The 26,217-nt window shown below is 29.8% G+C and overlaps 1 protein-coding gene across 1 annotated transcript; it reads right to left on the bottom strand.

Moving 5' to 3' along the window:
* Nucleotides 1-1,089: 1,089 nt before the first annotated feature.
* Nucleotides 1,090-26,011, bottom strand: LOC119687511 (cGMP-dependent protein kinase, isozyme 1). Its single transcript, XM_038101845.1, has 9 exons — nt 24,184-26,011; nt 17,552-17,989; nt 6,287-6,711; nt 5,638-6,088; nt 5,197-5,566; nt 4,675-5,126; nt 3,505-3,668; nt 1,562-1,747; nt 1,090-1,482 (listed from the first exon to the last, which is right to left on the bottom strand). The coding sequence occupies exons 1-9, from the start codon at nt 25,876-25,878 to the stop codon at nt 1,320-1,322; spliced, it is 4,344 nt and encodes a 1,447-aa protein (XP_037957773.1). The 5' UTR covers nt 25,879-26,011; the 3' UTR covers nt 1,090-1,319.
* Between the last annotated feature and the right edge of the window lie 206 nt (nt 26,012-26,217).

The raw sequence follows: 26,217 nt of genomic DNA, 5'->3' as shown, positions 1-26,217 counted from the left end.
GGTTGTTGTTCTGAGACTAGTACGTTTCGAGATAAAGGGAATCGAATATTTAAATAGAAAATAATGTATGTACATAAGGTATGTAAATCTATTGAAATTAAATTGATGTAGAGTGCGTTTAGTCTAAAGGTGACATTTCCAAAAAAATAAGAGATTTTAAATAATACACAAGTAATTTTATTTATTATGTTAATAGGCAAATAAAAATAATAAACAGAGAACTACATTGGCATAGTATATTTTCAGAAATCCGAAAAGTTTAACCCAATTAAAAGATGTTTTTTTCTCAATTTACTGGACAATGGTTTTTCGTAATAGTTTTATTCATGGAATGGAAAACTATCAAAATTTTCAGCACTCAAATAGAACAGTGTTAATTTTCTAACAAAATAAAGTGAGTTTTAATGAGTTACATTAAATATGGATGTATAAGCTGTACGCCTATTAAACCTATTCTAGAGAACTATAAAAAATTAGGCTTATATTTGTTTGTTTGACAGAATCTTTTATAGCCATTTATAACAAAATATTGTTGTTGGGTTTATCTGTACTATAGAAAACTGGAAAATCGAAGAAAGTTCTGATTTTTGTAGCAAAAAATTTTAATCATGGTAATTAAGCTTTTATAAGTGAGTGAGTAGGTGAGAAAAGTAAGTAGAGTTCAAATTAAGATTAAAATATTTATTTTGGAAATAACACAACAAATGTTAATAGTTTTTCATTAGATACTCTAATAATAATTTTTAAGACCGCATACTAGAACATTTTATATGTAAATGCGATGACATTGCAAGTATATTAAGTTATTTGTTCATTTAATAATATAAAAATATAATATAAAATATATTGACATTTAGTAAATAGTTGATTTTATTATAAACAAAAATATAATTGTTAAAATATGTCTCAAAACTATATTGCACTTAATATTGAGCAAGTTCCTAGATAAAAACTCTTCCTAAAAGTATATATATATACCACACATAATCATTTTAAAAAGTTTAGTTCATACTTTAAAAGGCACATTCATTATTACAATTGAAATAATTATGGATTTCAATATTAAACTACCATATAATATTGTTTAACTAAGTGTAATCATTAAAAAAGTACTTTGTTTTACAAAGCTTTAATAGGTTAAGTTGTGACGTACTTATATACATCAAAAAAACATACTTCTATCTTTTAGTTTAAATCCAGCTGTGAATACAAATTTGAGCACATTTTTTTAAACAATCAAATATTTGTATTTAATTGATAAAATTAACCAATAAAACAAATTCTATATCTAAATATTTTAAATATAATAAATTAAAATTTTAAAAATCAGCATCCCATCCTGAATTCTCTTCCGGCGGTTCATTTGGATCAATGGCAAATTTATCGAAGTAGCTTGTATCTGTTGGATGCGCAATAATTCTTCGAAATGGTGGTATTAAACGCTGATTACCTAAACTGTCCCAGTCAAAACCAAGGAACCATCTGAGTAATTGAAATGACATAAATTTAAGTATTATATAGATTGTAAATATTTTAAGATGTAAGAAATTATATGTCGTACTTGTGCTTTTTAATGTCCTGTATGCCGCCTTTTTGATACCCCAAACGTTCAGCAGGAACATCTCGGCATAGTCTTTTAATGAGCATAACAGCTGAACGGGACATATGCTTCGAAAACGATATCATATCTATGCCTTTAAGGATAATATTATATGTCTTCATTGGATCATTGGCGGTAAACGGTGGACTGAAAAATATAAACCACAATTGAATTGAAAAAAATTATTTTTATATATTGTATAAATATGATGTGACAATAAGCTTGTAAATAGAATGAATGTGACATTTTTATTGTATCCCAATAACACCTTCTCTATACTTTGATCTTTTTATAAAAAAAATAAGATAAAAAACCCTGATATGTTTCAATTTGAAAAACATGGAGAGTGTAATTAAACAAACGATTTATTATTTATTACAGATTGAGCTCATCTATCCGTCAATTGCTAAAACTTCGACCTATTTTAGAATGTCATATTATTAAACGAAAAATTCGAGTGAAAATAGTCTTCTAGTTTCGATTTCATAAACTGCAGAAATACCACAACACCTGCTACTCATTAGCATTGAAGAATCTAAAAAAATTCAGTTCATCTTTCAGGTTTGATACATACTAATTCATTGGAAAACTACTGAGGTGATAATGATTTTTAAACCGGATAAATCTGCACATAATGTATCCTTCTTCAGACTTAACTGTTTGATCTATTAGTTATTGAGAGGAATTACCAGTGTTTTAGCAATTCGATATTAAAAAATTTTTGGTCAGCTGTAGGTCAGATCCATAGGATGTGTATCGAAGATATTTGAAAAAGTTATTTATCGAAGATTGCTTGCGAAGTTGCACGCTTTCTTACTAAAATTATATTTTTTTTATTTATTTTTAACCTCACTGATCATGATTTTAAAGTTCTGTTTGCGAAGTTCATAGAGAACTTTTATCGAATAATTGTGTTTAGCGATGAAGCTCATTTCTGGTCAAACGCCTAGTTAAAACAAAAACTAATTAGTAATACTTTTACGTCGGGAACTTAAAATAGTCGATATTAATCCTTATCTACAATATGATAGTATAATGGTTTATATATATGATTTAATTAGTTAAATTAGATGGTTTGGTTCTAACAAACCATCACTCTCTTTAAAGAAGTGATGAAGCTTCTGTATTGCAGTGAACTTCAAGTCTTTTTTTATGTGCCTTCAGCCTGAAGCGTGATTATTTCGACAACTATCGGAGCATGTAATTCACAATGAAGATTGCTTTTACGGACACACCATGGAGCATAGGTAATTAATCTTAGGATATTGTTTTGATATCGTTGTATCAAATGCCTATTTGACTCAGACGTGCAACGCCAGAGTTAAGATTCGTAGGCCCAAAGTGGACATAACACCTACTTCTACACTATTAGCTTGTTTTCGATTGACATAACAGAATGTCGTCCAAATAGCCACTTAATTGATTTGATTGAACTTTAGATTTAGTTCTTGAAGTTTTTTTTAGTCAAGAATTGGATGTTCATAGTCAACAATTGGACTGATCGAACGGACCATGTAGCTCATAACATATATCGGAAATCATATTCAAAAAATAATGCCATGAAATTATCTATCACATTATAATAAAAAAAAATTTCATTCCAAATATATTTCTGTCTTGTATTATCATTTTAAGTTCTCATGTTGCTAAAAAAACATCCTCTCTATGAAAAGATATGCTAATGAGAATTTATGGCAGCTCTTATTAATATTATTACATATATATTATCATATGAATGAGATCTCAATGTGGGTTCAAAATATTGTGTAATTTTAATATTTATTCCTTGACGTGTTGATAAATAATTTAAAATTTAATATACCCTTTGTTTATAATAGTGTGTAAAAAATAAATTAACAATATACATTATGTATAATGTATAATAATTTTTTTAATTTACTCACGTTCCATTAAGAAGTTCGTGTATTAAGATACCTAGTGCCCAATAATCTACAGCGCGATCATGACCTTTATTTAAGATAATTTCTGGTGCTACATATTCTGGAGTGCCACAAAATGTCCAGGTCTTGCTGCTGTTTCCAATGTACTTAGCAAATCCAAAGTCCACCTTAAAATGGAATCACAGAATGCGTTAAATAATAATAATTTTATGCTAATAATAATATTTAATAATATTAAAAAGTTCAATATTTCGATTTACAAGATTCTTTGAATTACATGATTAAAAATATGAATAAATATAATGCATAATTCTTGCTCAGTTAAGGTTGAAGAGGCGATCTTGCGCACCAAACCTATATCTGTTATGATGTAGTCTTGCTTAACTGGTATGGAATACCAGTTGTCTGCTTTGAACAATCCATGTGTAATATAAATTGATTAATCATACATTATTAAGACTAACAAAAATGTTCTCTTAAGCGGACATCGACGTGACCGGCAATTCTGTCTAAAATTCTGCCTTTTATATGAAAACTGAAAGCATGGACTAGCAACATTGCATGGTTAAAAGAGATACATGTAAATTATCAGGACTCGTTATCATAACGGAAATATGCTGCAAACAAATCACATTGAAGATCGTTTGACCCTAAACAAACAATCTTTAATAACACATATTGTATTATTCAAATATTAATAATAAGTATTTAAAGTAACAAATGTTGTGTCTTAATACAATATCGTATTGTATAAATATTGTAACTAATTAAACAATAAAGAAATAACACATATTGTTTCAAAATTGGAATATATTATATTATAGGTCCTGACCTAATCAAACAGTGACCGACAGCATGTCACCATATTTTATTATCGTTGTGCGACCTAACCAAACATCGGTTTCCGTTATCAGGATTCGATACTTCAAATCCGTGCTGTAAAAATAAGTGAAGATGTTACTTTTACGTTACTCTTAAGAAATCGAATTCGGTTCTCATTAATTTGTATAGAATACATATAAGCAAATATATATATAATGCATATTAAAACTGAATGTTGGAAAGATTTTAATGTTGTTAATGGTCTCACTATGGCTGGCATTAACTTTTGCTTTCATATACATTACTTAATAATAATATGAAAATATTTTATTATATGTTTATTAAACTAACCAACTTAATGTATCCACTTTCATCAAGCATTAAATTTTCTGGCTTTAAGTCTCGATAAATAATGCCACGTGAGTGCAAATATTCGAAGGCTTGTAAGACGCAACCAATAATAAATTGCGCTGCATTATCTTCGAATGGACCTCTATCTCGCAGCATTGTCCAAATTTCGCCACCCATACAAGCCTCTAATAACATATAAACATATCTTTCATCACGGAATGTACGATAGAGACGACATATGAAAGGTGATTCACAAGTAAGCATAATTGTTCTCTCACTGAAAACGTGCTCCTCTTGTTTGGTATCAACAATATGTCTTTTTTTTAAACATTTAAGCGCAAATGTATCCATTCGGTTTTTATGATATGTCCGCACTAGTTCAACGCGTCCAAAACCACCTATGCCGAGAGTAGCAACAACTTCTAAGTCAGAAAGCTTCAAATCAGGAAAGGCTATTAAGAGTTCAAAGAAAATTAATAAGACAATCAATTTTTTATTTTAGCAAGTAATATAGATATTTACCTTGTTTTACATTTGCACCAAATACTACTTTGGTTGCTTCCGCATATTTTAAGGACAATGCTCGATTTTCATCGCCATAATTTTTTTCTTTAAGTTCGCTTAGATCACCAATTAAGTGAGTGAACGAGTCACGATCTAATGTCAAACACTCTACGCCAGGAGGCATGGCAATTATATTTGCTGTACGCTTGTCCTCGTTAATGAGGGCTTGTTCCCCAAAATAATCTCCCCTCTCAAGTGTTCGAATTTCTTTCTCATCTGTTGTTGGTGAAATTTTTTGAGTAACCTTTACTGAGCCTTGTGAAATCAAGAAGAAAGTGTCACCTCGGGCACCTTGTCGTATTATATATGTGCCAGCGGGATAAAATTCCTATTAAAGGGAATTCAATAAAAAATGAAATTAATGGTATAAGAGAGGTAAAACACTGCATTATTACTGACCACTTCAAGTACATCTGCAATTTTTGCTAATACTTCCTCACTTAGATTCTTTAGTAATGGTACTGATTTCAGAAAATTGACGCTATTCTCAATGCGTTGTATACCAGTACGCATCATTATATGCTGAAAGACCCGCCGATCCAAAACCCAGACTCTCGCATCAGTAAGAACACGTATAGATGCGGTGCGTGTACAATTGTATAATATAGCCAATTCACCAAATGCTTTACCAGGTCCCATAACACCAAGTACCTTGCCATTTTTAATAACTTCAAATTCGCCTTCAGCAGACACATATAAATGTGCCCCGACCGCTCCCTCACGAATAATATATTCGCCTTTTTTCGCTTCTCGCGGTTGCATTGAGTCAACGAGTTCTCGCACCTGTGAAGCATCAATGTTTTTCAGAAAATCATTGTCCATGATTGCTTCCTTAATAAGTTGCTTAGACCTGTAGTATAAAAATTAATAATGTTACTTGTTTTATATAAAAACGTATAGATATTAATTTAATTGTTCCAATCAGGTAGTTAATATTAAAAATTTCTTAGTCCAATTATCGCATGCATTTCACAAGAAAAAAATATTGTTTAGAAAATATTGAGTAAAAAAAAGTTATAATTAATGTTAAAGAAAATGGATAAAATACCTGAAGTCCTTTTCATATTTTGTAATTGGAATATTGATAGATTGTTGCATTGAGATTTCACAACTTTCACCGGACACACCCTGTTTCTTGAGCACTGGTGTCTGAGAATAGTGTAAACGTTTTAACTTTGTATCCTCACCGGCAGCAGTTATATTTTCGTTATCTTCCTTAACTGCACCGATAGGGCCCTTTAAGTTTTCGGATTGATTCGTTTCAGATGACAGTGCACAGGTCACAGTAGTTGCTCCGGTGCAAGTTGCGTGATAATTGTCAACAATGGCTCCATCAATAAACCCTTTACTATTTGCCGCCTCGAGATCTAATTGCTTTGAACCATAGAATGAGTTATTGGACAACGGTAGTGTCGATGTTCGCATAAGTCCCGGATTAGTGATTTGTGAATTAGTAGTTTGTTGTAAGACGCTCTGAAATTAAGAATAATGATAAAATTTTTGTTGAAGTATAATTATTATTTAAAAATATATAAAAATAGGGAAAAAATTCGACTTGATATATAGATTAAAAAAGAGATAAGTAATTTCAATTGTCTCAAATTTAGTCCTAGTCCTAGTCAAAAGTATGTACAAAATGAAAGTTTTGGTACATATTGCACTAAAACACGTTTATATTGATATTGTTGGAGAAAATTTTTGTTTTCACTTAGCTCTATCTATGTAGAACCAAATAAAAAAGAACTGGAAAGATAACTCTTCATTTAACAAAAGTAAAAGCAAATGCACTGATGCTTATTAGTTGTCAGTAAGGTTCCTAGACTTAAAGAACATTGGCTGACTGAAAAAAACACTCTTTTACTGTATTTAAATATAATCAATTTTCAAGTAAGGAGTGATAGTTCTAAGCGATAATTTGCGGCAAGTAGCCGGATAAATTATTTTCGAGTCTTGCACAACGGGTTGCTATCAAACACATTTGAAGTGGCCACGGGAGTGAAGCAAGGGTGTATATTATCACCACTTCTATTTATCCTCGTGGTGCACGAAGTGATGCGAACGTCCTTAAAATGTAACAAAGGTATCCAGTGGAATCCATTTAGGCACCTGGAAGATGTGGAATGTTTGTTTGCTCAGTCATAGCATCAGAGACTTACAAGAAAATATTGAAGCACTTTGAGTAAATGCAGCAGTCGCCGGCTGGAGGATATAGCTCACCCTCTACGAAAGTTGTTAAAATAAAAAACGGAACCCGTGGAATGCGTGGATAAATTCAATTATCTAGGTAGCATAGTTGCCACTAATAGCGGTGTTAACGAAGACATTGACTCTCGCTTGACCAAAGCCAAGACAGCATTTGGTATGTTGGGTGTTGTGTGGCGTTCTAACCAATTTTCCACTCGCACAAAACTTCGCACTTCAACGTAAAGTCTGTTATATTCTATGCTTGTAAGATAAGGAAAAGAACAAGAGATATTAATGCAATACTGCTAACTTTTGTGAACAAATGCCTACGTCAAAATATGGTGGTCCAATCCTATTACAAGTATCAACCTATCGGACGTCATGAATCAATCACCTTCTACTGTTGAGACATGTGGACGCAAATGGCGTTGGATAGCACAAAATCTCCGCATATCCAATGGAAGCATTGCACGCCAATCTCTGAGGTAGAATTCTCAAGGCAGCCATCGCACTAGAGCGCCAGGTAAAACTTGGAAGAAGACAATTGAGGAAGAGTTAAGAGAAGGAAGAGATTCGTGCAATGATATCTTTCGAGAATCAAGTAAGAGATTTTCATATGAATGGATGATGGAGGCTCTATTTTCCACTGGTATATGAGGATAAGAGCGAGAGAGAAAGAGAGAGATAGAGTTGAAAATTGAAAGTATGTTGAATTAAGTATATTTGCATTAGAAATAATTGATTTTTTATAAGAGATATCAGACATGAAGACGACACAAAAATGAAAGTTTTGTCAAGTCATCAGTCATTTATTATCTAATTTATTATATGTTATTTTAAATAATTTGATTTAAATTGAATTTAATATTGTGATTGATTTTTAAGGAACATAAAAAGTGATTTACTTCAGTCCCATTTAAGGTAAATACTCTCTTCCAAGCCGAATGCATTTAAAATTAGAACTTGTTTCTTTTTTTTTTTTGATGTACTTGTGTAGGAAAAAAAAGTGAAAATTAATATTTAATTATATCGTGTACATGTGATTTGTTATACTCATACTAACCATCATCAAATTTGTTAAATAAAAAACTAAATGTGTTTGAGATGAGAGATATTCACAAAAATAAATAATCAAATTTACACTTTTTATTGTCACCTGTTCCACTGGCACTAATAATTATTGCTTATATTGTATCTCTCACAAATATAGTGAAGAGGAAGTGGTATATTTGTGCAGATGTTTGTAATATAGTTGAGAAGACATCGATAAGATCAAGCAATTTTTTTCATATAGGTCTATCAATTTCAAAGCAAACTGCTTTCTTAGTTTTTGACCTACCTTTAGAAGATTTGAAAAATAAAAATATTTTAACAAAAAAACTTGAAAATATTCAAAAAAAACGTTACAAACGAAATTTGTCATAACTGCCAATCCAGAGGCTTTCTGAGAGAAAGATAAAAAAATTTTTTTAATTATTTGTAGAGTAACTTAGTTGACATGATTGAATATCTTAGAAACAAATAATGATAAAAAACAAATCGATTCAGATTTTTGTATAATTTTTGTATAAATTAATAGTTCAGTAAAACTTAAGAGATTAATATATACGAATGTGGGGACTTTGGCATCCAGTAGACAAGAATAGTATTATCTTAAGAGATCATTCCGTATTTTGAATTAAGTTCAAGTCAGCTTAATACAAAAAACACCGTTAAAAATTTTACTTAGCAGTTGAAATACTAATAAACTCAAATGTGGAGACTTAGACTCAGTGCAGAAAAATACTGCAATATTAAAAGACTATTTTTATTCTAATATACCCTAATCAGCTTCAAGGTGCTTAGTATATTGCACCAAATTCAGTTAAAATTACAGCAAAAACATTACTACGTACAAAACTTATTAGATGAGGGACTAATAAATGTATATATGGGTATAGATCCTTTCTTATGCAAGCTCTTGTTGTTCGTTTAGGAATACTTAATTGCAGACTGGTTAAAAGCAGTATGCATGGTATCGTCTTCTTGACTCAGACAAAAATCAAACAATCACAAAAACAGGGTAACAGAAATATTAACTCTCTTTAAACAAAAAGTTCTTCCATTGAATATTTTTTTGTGAATTATGAATTGGTTTCTAAAAAATTCAACTCAAACGAGTCTGTGTCACCCCACACTTTGTCTCAATATGATTATCTTTAAAACACTTTGATTCGTTAAAAACCGAGGCTTGAAAAGTCCTTTAATTAAAGATGAACTATTTGAGTTGATATAAGGTTATGTTAACGTTTAAACGTCCTTACAAAAATAATACTTAGTACCACATTTTTTGCAATACGAGAAATTCTGAAGTACTAGAAGTTCTAAAGTACTAGAAGTTCTAAAGAACTAGAAGTTTTAAAGTACTAGAAGTTCTAAAGTACTAGAAGTTCTAAAGAACTAGAAGTTTTAAAGTATTAGAAGTTCTAAAGGAGTAGAACTTCTAAAATACTAGAAGTAAGTAAGTTTTCAGTTAAACCTATTTACATAAATACTTCATTTATGTATACTTTATTACTATTTCATTAAATAAAATTAAGGAGTATTTACACAAATGAATAACTTTTAAAAAAGTCAATAGATCCTTTTATTAATATTAATTGGATTAATTTATAGATTTTTGTAAGTTTCAAGATTTTATTTTATAAGAAGAAGTCGCCCGTGCGACTCTTGGAGTAACATTAGCATGAGTTTCTTAGTATCATGTTCCTAGATTAGGTTCTATACATAAGAAAGAATAAATAAATCACACAAGAAATAATATCTCTATAAACAGAATAGTTTTGAAATTTAATAATTAAAAATAAAAATATAATTAATTAATTTATTCAATTATTCTACAGCTGGTTTATGATTTAGTTCTATAATAAGACTTTCACAGCAAATTAACAAAACCCCAGAAAAATGTGCGAACATAAAAGTCAAGCACGGCTTTGAGTCAGTTGGTCAAGGAGTACTGACTCTGAGCTTCAAATTTGGCAGGGCACGAGTTCGATTCCTGGTACTTGCAGTCGAAAAAAAAAATTATTTACAAATAATTAAGTACAAGAATTATTTCAAAAAACCACTGATGATGGGTTTTTGGCAATACTCGAAACAGCTGTATGGTCAGCTAAATATTCAATTAATTTAAATAATGTAAAAATGTGTTTTTGCTCTTTTAGTTCACTACTGCTCGAAAAACCTCTATAAGAAGTTTCCATGAAACAATAAACATGGATAAAACAAAGTTATAATGGATTATACGGATAGCTAGAACACCTAATGTCATGTAACGAGTTCAAAATTCTTTTCAGACGATATACGTATTTTGGTTGAAAGGCGGAAAAAAATTGTAGTTATTAATGGGCAATATTTTGAATAATGAGATATTTCTCATAGAAATTATTTTTATATTTATTTAGTTGTTTCGCTTTTAGCTCTGATTAATATAATATAATTTTTAAAATCTATAAATAAATATATTTAAATAAATTTTTTTCAGTTTTTTTTTTTTTTTGTAAATGTAGGGTAAGTACAAATTGTAGATGCTGTAAACATTTTATTGATAAATTATATATTTGCATGTGATATAATTTATTTTATCACGATGTATTGTATTCTGTTGCTCAGTTATAAATTTCTTGTTGAGTCTGAATTAAACTTAGAATTTGTAACCCACATATCATCACATGATCACTGGCACGTGAGCTCCGATGAGACAGCAGATACAAAGTCGTATTTAGCATCTTAGATACAAAAAATATGTGTAACAAATTCAACTGAATTGTTATTATTTGTTCGACTAAAGTGAAAAATGTGACAAATTAACTAAATCAATTTCAAAATTTGTTTTTTTTTTTTATAAGTTTTATCACATCTGCACGAAATGATCAAACATGAATATATTTTCATTTTGTTTCTTTCAGATATCAACGAGTTCAATGCTGTTTGGATTTCGGATATTAGTTTTTGAGATGATTGATTTGAAAAAATAACTCACTTCAAAATAAATAAAGTTTTGATGGATTTGAATAGCAAAGAAAAGACAAGAACAAAAAGTATTGCGACTGAGTACATGGCAATACTCGAAACAACGTTGTAAAGTCACACAAATTTCAGTAAATGACTTTAATTTTTGTTCTTGTCTTTTTTTGCTATTCGAATCCGTCTAATTAAAAAATTAACAATAATGTTTAATTTTTTGTTGTGGAATAATTTTAAATACTTGCATTAAATTAAATTAATTATTATAAATATATTAATTTATATCACAATAACTTTTTTAAAACAATAATCTCAAATATGTAATAAAAATTTAACCTTATGAAAAAGAAAATTATAAGAACTTTAAAAATCTTATAAAATTTAATACAAAAAAATATAATAGAAATTAAAAATAAAATTTTTAATGTCAAGGAGGTAAGAGTCAAAAAGCAAAGCTAAGCTCATAAAATAGTTTATACACCGAAATACTGAACAGTAGTATAAAGTTTTACCAGTTTAGTGAAATAACAATGCAATAAAATATAAAAAATATTCCAAACAGAAATACTACCCAGATTAAGGTAATATAGATAATGAATAGATCTTTCTGCAGAATTTATAAAACCTATAAAGAAACTGTGAAATGAACAAATAGATGATTTTTTTGTCAAGTCGCTTAAGAGTAATCAAATTCATCCTTAAATTTTTATTCCGAAATTTTATTTAAAAAAAAATTTGTGCTAGTTGGATGAACCTTATCAGATACTAAATAGTATGGACTCAAAATAGTATAGACCCTAAATAGTATTGGGTATATTGGGTATAATGTATCGAAAGTTCACGTGCACAGTGCTACTGATAATACATATACACTTATATCAAGAAGTCGGCAAGACTATAGAAAACTGTCTATATTTTGAATAATATATAATAACTAATAAGTCTTATATTGTATCTAACATCCCAAATGAATTTACTGTGAAAGTATTTATAATTGATTAAAAAATCATTGAACTTGCAAACATTTTTATTAAAGTTATAAACGCGATGAAATGTTTAAATTTTTAATTAAAATCGATTCTCTTCAATTGAATTTTATGGTTTCAACAGTTCTGATCTGATACTAGAGCTAACGATTGTTGATCGATAATTGCATATGATTGCCAGATATTTCACAAAAAAAAAAAAAAAAAAAAATCTATCTTGCAGAAACTGGACTCATGCTGAATAATATTTTTTTATTATTTAAAGTAAATAATGCTCAATGTCATTTATCTTCTTTTTACTATTAAGTTACTAAGTGGCAAATAAAAAAAAATCACTTAATTATTTCTTTTTATTGTCAAGGCGTTTTCAGTGATAAAATTTTATATGCTTAGCCTAATTTATATTTAACGCTGTATAGTACTTAACAAGTGAAGTGCAAAGTAAAAAGTGACTAACATATATTTAAAATAATTATGCTAATAATTAGTTAGATAAACATTAAAACACATATTGTCTTTTCTATCGTATTGCCTTTTAGATATTCAAAGCATTAATACTCGTAGTGGAATATTAGTCACAAATTTGTTGTTTGCTAATAGGTGCTTACCCTCTGAATAATGTACAGTCAAACTATTTTAATAGGATGTAATGAATAATTAACCTCAATTGATAAAACATTATTATATTGTATATACGGGTATAATGAATCATAAATTAAATTTGTATAAATTTATGAAGGCATGAATGTGTGATCTGGGATTGGGCCCAATGCTATAGAGTACTAACAATCTTTGATCTATGCGCACAAGCCCCTATTGATTTCAACCTCGGAACCAACATTGAGCTCACTATTTGCGCAGCACTGCTTCAAATGATTCAAAAAAAAAACAATAGAAAATTTGATCTTAAGGATTTAGAGTCTTGCTAGAGTGCTTCTAGCAACGAAATTCCAGAAATTATTTTTTATCAATGATACAATGAAGTCACCTGTTGTTGTTGTTTTGTTTCACTCTTCGAATCATTCAAAATTAGTTTGTACTAATTTATAACCGTAATTAATTTATATAATTAATAACGGTAATACACTACCATTATTAATTATATATATATTATACATTAATCCGTCTATGAGTTGACCAAAATAAGTGTTGTAAAAAGATTTAAAGTTTAAAGTTAATCATATTCTACTTCCGCATAGATATATATATATTAATTTTTAAATTTGAATATCGAGTATATAAATTTAAGTTTTAATCGTATATAAAAATAATTTTAAATTTTGAATTTGTTTCTCGACCTGGTTTTTAATAATGTTGTAGAGCAATATAGACAACAGAAACAATATTTTGACGTGACTTAGTTTAGGGGACCTATTAGGCGTTGTACAATTGTCCATAAATAACAGTATCTTTCGATTTTGAGTTTTCATGCTATAATTCAGCATCTGAAGTCATTCTTTAAATAGGTCCAATGTCATCCACGCCTTTTTATTGTGTCGGTAATATATTGGAAAGTTGTGAAGGTTCTTGAAAGACATTGAATTTGCAGACAGGTTTTTTGTTCTGTATTACGAATTATAAGAGGTTTAGTGTTCAATTAATTTCAAATAATATACGAATTAACGAGAGGACCGAAATATGTGGAAATTTTACGAATGCACGAATTTTTTTTTCAAAGGAATGAGCAGTTTGTAACGAATTATTGAGGGTTTCGATTTATCGCTATTCAACTGCATATAGTTGATGGGTTATTTTCAACTATATATAAGAATAATTATTAGATTGTGGTACTTGTTTTTATTTTCCATTCTACAGGTAGGCCGTAGTCTTCGATATCTTCCACATATAGCTACTCGGTACAATCAACGATTGGTGAAACTGAATAGGTTTCTATACAATGATACAATGATACTTGCTGCTTCCTTAGAAACTGTTATTTTCTCGGTTCGGATCGTCGTGTAACATACTCGTGCTTTTTATTTTGGATTTTTTTGAAACTTTATTTAGTATATATACTACATTATTACTCTCAGAAAGATATATTCTATTGTATATTAGTTTACAACAATGTGGAATTTACTTGACAATACTGCATTGATATATGTATGTAGATAATTTTTTTTTTTTTTTTTATTATTTGAAACACAATATGTACAATAATATAAATACATGTTTCATTTGACTACGACTAGTTCATACAAAGAACTATCAAGCAGTTTTGTTACATTTCAGAATACTTATTAGAATTGTCAAGTTGTCAAAGACTAAGTGCTAATAGAGTAGTAACCTAAATTATTATTAGACTACTAATTCGGGATATACAAATGTATGTAGATAATGCTGTTTAAAATTGATAATGCCAAACAAAGCAATAAATTTTATTGTGGATGATTTAAAATCGATATTATATTTGCTACAAAAAATGATGTAATGTAGCACTTTTTTGTGTTTTTTTGTCAAATATCTAATTATTTAGAACGATTATTAATCTGAATTTATTAATCTGAATATACAGTTTAATATTTTTGCATTTAGGAATGCTGGATAAAAACTAACTACCATAACTGTTGCAAAGAGTGTGTCGCGTTGTCGACTATTCTCTTTATTTATAATTTAAAATTTATAATTTTTAGTTAACAATGTAATATAGATGAAGTTATAGCAACCTATATAGATGAAATCACAATATCTTAACCGTATTGTAGATATTACCCCCTTATGAGCTCAGACTGAACTGAACTGACTGAACTGATGAGCTCCTGACTGATGAACTGAGCCCATAAGAAGGTAATATCTACAATACGGTTGCCTAATTTCGGCAATTCACAACGTCTGCAACTTCGTTCGGTTATCAATAATTCGCTTGTTAGCAAGGTCAACCAATAAGTTAAAATTTTTAAGGAAGTCGGCACCTAGTATTGACTTTGATACATCTGCGATGGTGAAATAACAGGCGAAATTTTTCCACAGACCCAAGTTCAGTGTTAGAAGTTTACAGCCGTATGTTTTAATGTGGGATTCATTTACTGCGAGCAGTGTACTTCTGGTGGGCTTGGGCTTAGGATAAGGAATTGCTGTTATTTATAAAACTGAGAAATCTGCACCAATATCCACTAGAGACTTGAGTTGAGTCTACTTGAGTGAGTTCTTGTCTATTATGAACAGACGGCTTGACTTACTACAACCAGCTTTAAGAGTTTTCCACAGTTTTTATATTTATTAACTTATTATTTGATTTATTTAAGGATTCTAAAGTAATGCCAATGAAAACTATATATGGTATATGTTTGTGTTATTAAATAAAGAGTATTGCAATATATATACATATGTACATAGAGGTATTGTTATGTCAATAGTTCGTATATATTTAATATAATATTTAAATTTTCTGCATTTGTACTGATTGAATTTTATCGTTTCAATTAAATTTAATTATAAGTAAAAAAAAAAAATAATAAAAATAATATATACAAAATTTAATTGTATCACGACATATGCTCTCTGCAGGGCATATTTACACTTTGCTGTGTGTTTAGATATAAAAAAATGTATCTGTAGCTAATGGCATTGTGTAAAGTATCTTTTTTCGCTTGCGAGTGGCAAAAAGTGTTAATAGAATAATTAAATAAAATGTTGCTATTTAAATGTAAATAAATTTATATGTGCATACATACGAGTATGTGTAAATGTGGAAACAGACAGCAAAATTGCTGTGCTATTAAGTAGACAAACTTTAAAAAGTTTGCTATTTCAATGATCACATCAAAGCAAATTGTTATTATTACACATACATAAAAACAAACAAACAAACAAACAAATAAATAAATAAATAAAAAATATGCTTAAACTTAGATACATCTTTATGCGCGTGTTTAGATACAATTGATACCAGAGATACAAATTGTAAATCTTTTGCTTTGTTTTGTTTTGATAATAAGTTTTGCTTCTGCTGCAAAGGAGTGAAAAATAAATAATTCAGTATGTTTTTTTTTTTTAAATTAGTCTTGATTATAATAAAAACTATTTAAAATAAAAAGTCATTTCAAACAAAATATACTTTATATATGTTAGTTTTAAGTTCTGGAGAAAACAAAATCTTGTGATAATTCTTCGTTCCCTTCACTGCTTGAATGCGCCTACTCCTTACTACACTTCGAATTATAAACTTTTCATTACTCGCATCAATTTTAGTATTCCTTATGAAATAAATGTTAAAAAATATAAAAATAAATTAATATTTATTTTTATTTTCCATTAGATAGGTTAGGTTAGGTGGACAGTAGTCAGCACGTCCACTCGGAGGCTTATATTGCCCATTGTGATGCCCTCAAAAATTTTGCGAGGAGAGATGAGTTGCTAATCTTTGTTATCTTTGTAAAACCATTCGGTTTTCCAGATGAAGTTGAGGAGATCCGATAAGACATTGAAGTCGTCTTGTCTGCAGTCCTGAACAGAGATATAGAAAGTGGTTGATAAATTCTACTTCCTCTTCATCTAGGCAACTCCTGCATAATTCACTTGTTGGACTCGCCACCGTTGGAGCATAAGTGCAATGGCACAGTGTCCCGCTAATACTCCAGTAAGTACACGAACTGCAGGTTTGCTGATGCCTACAAGGCCCTTACATTAGATAAATTGAAAAAAAAAAAAATAAAATTTCTAATTCGAATCTTTTTTCGAAAGCGTTTATAATTCGAAAACTGGATAAATCGAAATATTCTTGACTCGAATGGTTTTTACAAATTCATTTGTATTAACAAAAAAAACTTACTTTAAGTTCTTTTGGTCCTTATAAATTTTTTATTATTATAATTAGAATGTACTCTTTAATATAGGTCTAGGAGATATGGGCCCCTTAAATGTGATCAAATATCACAGGTATTTTAAATATATAATGTTTCAGATTTTCATTTGCAAGAAAGTAGATGAACTGTGATAGTAAAAAATATACTACTTTTTTGGATGTTCTGGTTTCGTTGTGGAAGCAATTTTTCGGGTGTACGATTAACGCTCCATATATAGTTATCAAAATTCTAATTTGCACAATATTATTTCTGCCCATCAATAACGAATAAATCAAATCTGACAATATCGAACTAATTTAATGGGTATATTATATCAAATTATCATGAACTCACCTTAAGTTTATGAATTTCTCTTCGTAATTCCACCATTTCGGCATCCTTACGTTTTATAACTTCTTTCAGAGCCATAATATTTTCCTCCAAAACCTCTATCATGGCATTGGCATTTGCAATACTATCATTACCTAAGCTGCTCTCATTTTTGTTTAAATTCAGATGTAAATCCTTGCTCACACTCTCCGTAACTGTATCATCCAGAGCTGTTGAGGACGTCATTGTTGTTGCAACTGGAACAAAAAGTGTCATTGGAGTTGAGGTAGCCATACTGACATTACTGAGAGGTGCTTCTTGATAATTTTTTAGTGGCGGTGTGGTTTGTCTCGTTGGTAGAGGATCCAACAAGGAGAGTTTACGTCTGCTGTTTGTAGTATTGTTTATATTTTGATTATTATTATTTCCACGTAAACCTAATGTACTCAACGATGATTTGATCTATAGGAAGACAAAAAAAAAATGATATTAGTAGATTATATATTACTATATCATTATATTAGTAGATTATATTATTTTTATTGTGAATAAAGAAAAATATTAAATTGTTTTGAGTTATTTGAGTTACCTAACGTAATACGGTAATTTTCCGTCTTCTCAGTGGTATATCTGTTTTGTGACTGACTGAAATAGTGACATGAATATATATAATAATGGCAACCGATTTTCTAATTAAAAGTTTATGACAAAATATTTTTTAATACTTTCGGATATGTAATTAAAAAAATTTATTAAATATTTAATGAAGTTTGAAACAAAATATTCAGAAACTTTTAATTAAATTTAAATTGCATGATTCCGTAATTAAAATAGATTTTTTATCAGTACAATATTAATGAAAGATTTAAAAGTTCTAGAAGCAAAATAATTTATTATTATATAAAAGTTGAAATATGGATCGTGGTTAATATTAATAGAATGCAACACTTCGACATATAGCAAAAGGTACTACAGCTATCTACAGATCTAAAAACCAGATCTGAAATTGGACGTTGCAAAACTAAGACGCATAACTTCTCATTTCTACAAAATTATTTGACTGATATGACTAAATGATAATCGTCTGGCCTTTCGATAATTAAAATATTAAAATGATTAAGACTACAGTTGCCGATGGTTAAGTGTTTGAGGAATTAAACGTATGATGTACCTATTTGCGAAGTATCTTGGGATGTATGCAAACCCAACGATTAGAGCGATGTCACTAACTACATTAATTATCGACCGAACGTTTTCAAAACATTACCTGTGAAGATTTAGAGTGGATTCGAAGAGATGTAAATAACAACAGCAAAATTTTATTATTTTTAACTAATTGAGTTTCGAGTATTACCCTTTATAAGTGGTCTTTTGGGAATTTCTATAATTTAATTATTGGTAAAAATTTTTTGAATCTGCATTTAACAAGGGTTGTACTCTTACCCTAGCAATTTTGAAGCTCAGAGCTAGTGTTCATTAGCAAACTGACCCAAAGCCGTACATGACTTAAGTGTTCGAACTTGAAGTTTTGTTCATTTGCTGTGAAAGTGCATTAATGAAATCACTTGCTGTATTATATTAGATCGAAATTATTAGCGGTAGGATGATTGAATAGATAGTTAAAGTTACATATAATTTTTAAATTTCTATACTACTCTTTTATGGAGACATTATTTATGACATGATTTTACTATATTATTTATTCTTGTATATAGAATCTAATCCAGGAACGTAATACAGAGAAACCCATGCTAATGTTAACTAACGATTTGCTCAGGCAAAATTGGGACTTGCACAACAGTGACGGTTTGTCAAACGTACTGTGTGAAAACTGAAACCTTGTAATTGTGGTTTCAGACTTTGGTGAAGTTTAAATAAAGACTAATTGATGTATATCTTTTTGTAGGTCATGAACAGTGAATAAATGAAATTGCTTTGATTAGAACGACATTTGATGCAATAAGCGCTGCTACGAAACGTGGTAGAGGACGTCCATATGTTCGATGGAAGAACTCGGCGACAAAGGATGTGCAGGCACTCGGTATTACCAATTGATATGAACAAACCGTTGATCGAGATAACTTGGCGTTGTTGGGTAAACGTGTAATGATCAAGTAAGTAACCGATAAGACAAAACCCAATTTTATTCAATACATTAGCATTACGCATTAAAACGTGACGGCATAAATGATTTTATATAATACTATATCATGGAAATAATTATATTTCAACAGCTATTAGAACAACATACATATATAATAGAAATACTTTTTAAAGTTAAGCAAAGTTAGACTCTTTTTACCAATAAAGATCTAAATGTCACTAATAAAATCTTTATAAATAAAGATTTACATTTCCAAATTTTTTTTTAATTAATTATTTTTTTATTTACTTATTATAATTAATCATAAAATATAAAATCTTATAACTAAGATAGGAAAAACGAGCGCTAGCTGTCAGGGCCTTAAGCTCGGATATAAGAAATTAAATTTTATTGCCTAGAATACAGACATTAACATAGGTATTTATATATCAAAAGTATGTCTTTAACAGTATTTGCTTTTAATAGGTTGGTGGGTAAGATGTTTGGAAAGATATTACTACGAATGGAATTAAAAGAAGGGCAATCGTTAAGTATATGATCTATGAATGGTGTGCTATTAGAAAATTGATAGTTTGATGACTGATCGCCACTCAAAAGGTGTTGACGATGATTGTGTGTATATTGCTTTTAATCCACTGGTATTGAGCGACTTGTAGTGGTGGTTGTACACTGACCATTCCATAGTCTATTCGTCTTCCATATGTTTATTTATAAAGTTTAAAATGTCTTTTTTTCGGATGTATTGAATAAGGTAGAGGGAGAGCGAATTGTGGTATAAATTAATACTTTTAAGAATTATAAATAAATTGCTAGTCTCATGTAATTAAAATTTTGCTGCTTCAACAATTTTAAAAACATCTGAATAAATAGTTATTTGAAATTGAATACAGGGTTAAATACTTATAAACTTTACTCGATAAATCTTAAAGTTTCTTAGTTAGTTTGAGAAATTGAGGATTACAATATAGAACAATCAGTTTATTAAGTTTTAGACTGTTTACCACTTGTACTTTCTGAATATTAATTTTAGTTAAAGTAAAAAATATTGTTGTTCAATATTTTAGAACTCTATTAAAACTATAGAACTTATATTCGGTGTTTAAATAAATGAATTAATTTAATAAAAAATATTAGAGTATTGAGTGAAGTGGTTAACAAACAATTTTTCATGAATTTAACTAAATGTGAACTGGCATTTATTAATATCTTGTATCTAATATGTTTTTGTTTTACATTTTGCTCCTAGATAATGTATTACATTTACAATGACTACGATAAGATATCTGAAATTTATTCCTCATTCATTAGATAAATACTTTTAATTGCTGTCATTAAAAGAATATGATTAAATTAAGCTATTTTACTTAAACTAAGTGGAAATTACTATTTCGTGTGTTAATATTAAGAATTAAATAAATTAAACTAAATATACTATATGAAATATTAAAACATTATACTTAATATCTATTATAATTATTTATACAAAAAAACACATATTGGGTATGAATATAGAATTAGAGTATAAGTGCCTCGTTTAGAATTTAATAAGAACATGTAATGACATGAGAAGATTGTAAAATAGGCCGATTTTCAATACAGGATAAGATAGAAATTTGTGGACATAAACTTTAAAAAAAGTCCGATATAGAAAGAAATAGAGTTTATTGTTTTAACATTCTTGACCTCAACCTTCTATGCATTTCTACATTAGCATTTAACAAAAGAGTTCGTGATCTGGAAAGCCTGTTATTTTACAGAAAGTTTTAAATTTAATGACGGGAAAATCAACATCGCGGTGGATAGCCAGAGTGCTAATAAAACTATCTTCGTTTTATATATACGTATATTATTAAAACTAATGCTACAGTATAAGCGGAGCATTTATTCTATTGTCACCAGTTTAGAAGTAACTCCTGTTTGTTTATATGTTCAAACACCAATATTGAATGAAGAGTCTTTCATTTTGAATTGTTCGAATATCTCCGAATAGCTTGATCCAGACCTTTGAATCGAATATACTGTTCAGCGTTGTGATTCCCTAACATTTCAAGGCACTACTTTAAGTTTATTCAATATTTTTTTCAAAAAAAAAACTGATTAAAAGTATCTCCGACATTTTCAAGTTCAACAAAAAATTTATTACTAAATTCTCATCAAGATAGTTTCCATAAAGAAATAGGTGCTGGAGTTTTGTGTGAAAAACTAGATACATGCAAGTTTCGTAGACTTCCCAATTGTTGTGAAAATTTTTGCTTTTAATGAATCTATAGTTTTCTTTGAAGTGGACATTACTTTTGGGAATATATTTATATCATTGAATAGTCAAGGTGCTTTTATGTATATAAGTTCCATTGAAATAACTTCTAAAACGGTTTTTGGCAACCATATGGTTCTGAACAAAATGTTGACGCATTTCTCTTTTATGAGCTCTCGATCTTAGAGATTGGAATTGGAAAGTGAATGTGTCACCAACGTAAAGCGGTATTAAAACAGTTCAATACCAGATGGAACGTATAAACGAAAAGCAGACATCTGTATATAAGTAAAGAAAAATGTATCGATGTTATTGAGATATCACGTAGAGATATTAGTCATATACTGATTTTACTGATTTATGATTAATCATAAAATCATGCCAGAAAACTAAATATTTCATCTAATAACTTTTCCCGCGGGTATTAGTAAGATGAGCGAAGCGTTCTATATTAGTTTGAGAAACCCTATTCTAGACATTTTTTAAAATGATGTTTAGATTGAGTGAAATTTCAAAAAGTTTTAAGTTTTTCAGTTTTATATGACAATATATGTCTGGGTAGTCCATTTAAGGGATAGACAATGGATAGTTTATCAAAGTGTTAACATATAGCCGCAAAATAAAATTCAGGGTGTAGGGGTATGATCATTTATAATATATATGTATATTAAAACAAGTAACTCGACATATCGGTCTCTATGTGAATTAAATAAAAACTGAACTGCAAGTTTAAAAATTAATTTATATAATACTTGGGCTAAAAAATAGGTTCATAACAAAAAAATGTTATTTTTTATTGATAATTGACTTTAAGGTTATGTTATAAATGGATTGCGAATTATATCGTAATTGCAATAATACGAAGTTATTTAAAAATAACTTTCAGCAAAAAAATGCTGAAAATATAATAAAAGTTATAATTATTATTGATAGTAAATCCAATCATTGACGAATCTTAATATTGTCCATTTCAATACGATTTGATTCAATGGTTAATCCTTAAAAAATTAATTTATTTAATTAAATTCAGAAAACCATTGAATGGTTTTGAAAAAAAATATTTTGCATCCACAGTCTAGTTGGAAGGTTCTATTGATACCGGAACTTTAAGCTGCTCTTAACATCTTTAATGTTTATTAAAAAAATGTGTTTAATGCCTAGTATACAATTGCTTCATACAAATATTAATACCAATTAAAAATATAACTATCATAATGAAGTTTTGTCTTCAGAAAAAATAACAAATCTTTTATCTTAGCGATCTTCCAGAAAGTACATAATATATCTAATATATATTCTATATATTATGATATATATTCCATTTATTAAATGAGAGAAATGTATTAAAATTATACATAGAATATAATATACTATTTTCGGGTATGACAAATGGATAAATGGATATACCTATTTTGAAAACTTCAATGTATTTAGGAAATATTACAGTAAATAGAGATAATACCTTCTGCTCAAAAAGTATCCGGATTTTGTTGTTTGTTAACTACTCCTTAAGTAATGGACCGTTTTCAAAATTTTTTTTTTGTTATGTTGGTACACCCTTTCTTGACATATGGCGCCATCTGTCAATTAGTTTGTTTATAGCAGCTATTAAAATGAGACTACCTCAAGTGCATTTAGCGATGAAAAATTCTTGTTGTACGCGATTTTTTGACGAAACACTCAAACACGGCACCACTGTCATCGCTCAGGCACTATATTCGCCAGATCTGGCGCCGTGCGACTTTTTCTTGTCCCCGAAACTCAAATTGCTCCTTCGTTGTAAGCGTTTTGAGTCGATTGAATTGGTTAAAGAGAATTCGCCGAAGGAGCTAAAAGCCATAACTGCACGGGCTACAAACAGTGTATGGAAGATTGGGTTAAGGGTTGGCATATGTGTATCGCTTCAGAAGGAGCATATTTTGAAGGAGATAAAATAAATTTGGAATAAAATTTAAATTTGTGTGTTTTATTTACAAAATCCGGGTAATTTTTGAGCTGGAGGTATGAGATAATGTAATCTTTATTTATTTATATAAAAATATATTATTTATTACATTGAAATATGTAAGATATTTTAGTAATTAAATTTTATAAACATATTTACAGTACTTTTAGTTAAACACATTGAATCGTTTAGTCAATATTTGCCATTTTCCCATTTTTAAGCTATATAGGTATATATAATGTGTGTTTATTTTATTATAGAATACCTAGCACTTTTTATCTAACCTTTTATTGGATCAGTTGAACATAAAAATGAAATGAAATAAAGTAATTAAAAAATATTAAATAACTTACTTGTTCTATGACATCGCTAGTTTCCTTCAGTACTTTTGAAGTTTTTCTGGTCTGGACATCGCTAGCAGGAATTGGTCCCAATATTCCACTTTCTGCGAAATATTTCTGTGCGGCATTCAAGTTCAAGTCTGTAGTATAATTGGCAGTTGTGCCATTGCCAATATCAAATGTTAGAGCAGTGACTGGTTTTGGTTTTGAGGCAGCAGTAGGAGATTGAAGACTTAAAGCAGTGCTTAATGTCTTCTGCGTAGGAACTTTTTGTGCTGTTGCTGCTATGCTCTGAGTTAAATCTGGGACTATAAGACTCTCACAATTGTATTCAATTCTTGGTATAACACCGTCAACTGAAGCAAAGCTAAATGGCTTGGGTTTAGTTATGTTGGTAGGTATAGGAGCACTAGCCGAAGATCGTTGCAATTTTCTACTTGCTACGTTTCTGTTCAGAGATTCTTCTGCTGCTGTTATGAGTTTAGTTTCAAAGGAGTATTCAGATTCTGAAGTAGAGCCACCAGATTCAATTTCATGGGAACGTGTTAATAGCTGACGACGCTGTTGTGTGGTACGTGCGCTAAATGGTGATTTCTTTCGGCGATCATCGACCGATTGAACGGGTGAATGTTTTGGGGAAATTTTAACTAGAATATCAGGATGTACGGCAACATCTAAAATCTGGTACTGTCCTATATTTGGGGATGAGGAACGTTTTTGATGTTTAATTTCAACTTTACCGCCGCGCGTTTTAATAACCGCGTCACCGTGTCCATGTAGAGATTCTTTCGAGGGTTTCTTGTTTGCCTCCGTAAATATAAAGTCTGTGTCAGGATGCGAATACGACTGAAATAACGGTTTGCGTTCACTTTTACGCGACGTAGGAGTAACTTTGGGTGTTTGCGTGTTACTTGCAGTTGACGTGCTATTTGCGACTAGTGAGATGAGCGGTGCTAGTGGAGAAATTTCCGATAACTTTGTTTCTTTTTCGGTGCCGCTCGCTGTTGTTTTCGCTTGCTTAGCTACTATTTGACTAGTTTCTTTGCTAATATTTTTGTGTGGAGAAGCAGTAACGTTAGTACTTGCGACACTACTGGCGCTACTAAAATCGAGTGTAACGTTGCCGCTCTCGTTGCGTGAGAGCCTCAATGTACTTTGCAATTTTGCTTGAGTGGTGTGTGTACACGCGGTACTGAAACGAGTGCTGCTTGGAGGTGTTGTTGTTGTATCTCCATGCGAGCACAAAGCATTGATAACAGCGTTGTTCTGTTCCACAACTGTGTAGTTCGGTGGCTGTTGTGTGCTCAACGAAAAGGCGGTTGTGTACATTGGTGACGACGGAGCAAAATCATTACCGCTGCATTTACACTTAGCAAAAAGGCTACCGCAAGTGTGACTCTTACGAAATTGTATAGCCCGATTAGCACCAACCAAACTAACGCTTGCCTGACTTTGTGGCGTTGGTGAGATGCTGCCAAATTCGTAAGCGTGCGATTTATGTTTACTATTTTCATCATCATCCTGACTGCGTGAGAGGCCCATTTTTCGGGGCGCATTTGGTTCTGTGATTATTGTTTCAAAATCTATACTTTTCAGTTCACATCCATCAGTTTTCGAGATCATGAATTGTTTATTTGGTTGAGGCTTTTCAATATAAACGACTGAAGCTGAGGATACTTCGGTTATTTGTGGTTTTGTAGCCTCCATTTTATAACTTAGTTTGGGTTCAATTGATTCTGCTTTCGTTTTCGTATTGCAAATCTTTATTTAGCAATTCAAATTACTATTCTTCCGTTACTTGATTTGAATTTCATATGTTAAGGTTTCAGAATTTTCATTTCTGAAATAAAGAAACAGAAAAAATGCGCATAATTTAATAATGTAGAAAACAATTTAATTAACATTAATTTGTTCTATAATTTAACTTACGTAAAATAAAAAATAAAATTTAAAAAAAAACAAGTTTCATTCATAAAAAACTCGTATGCACGTAATTTTTATTACGACAAGGTAACAAAATGTATCTGATGGATTGCCTACAAATTT

The sequence above is a fragment of the Teleopsis dalmanni genome, chromosome X, assembly GCF_002237135.1.
Source record: "Teleopsis dalmanni isolate 2A chromosome X, ASM223713v2, whole genome shotgun sequence".
In the NCBI taxonomy this organism is placed as follows: domain Eukaryota; kingdom Metazoa; phylum Arthropoda; class Insecta; order Diptera; family Diopsidae; genus Teleopsis; species Teleopsis dalmanni.
This window is presented reverse-complemented; position numbering and strand designations above follow the sequence as displayed.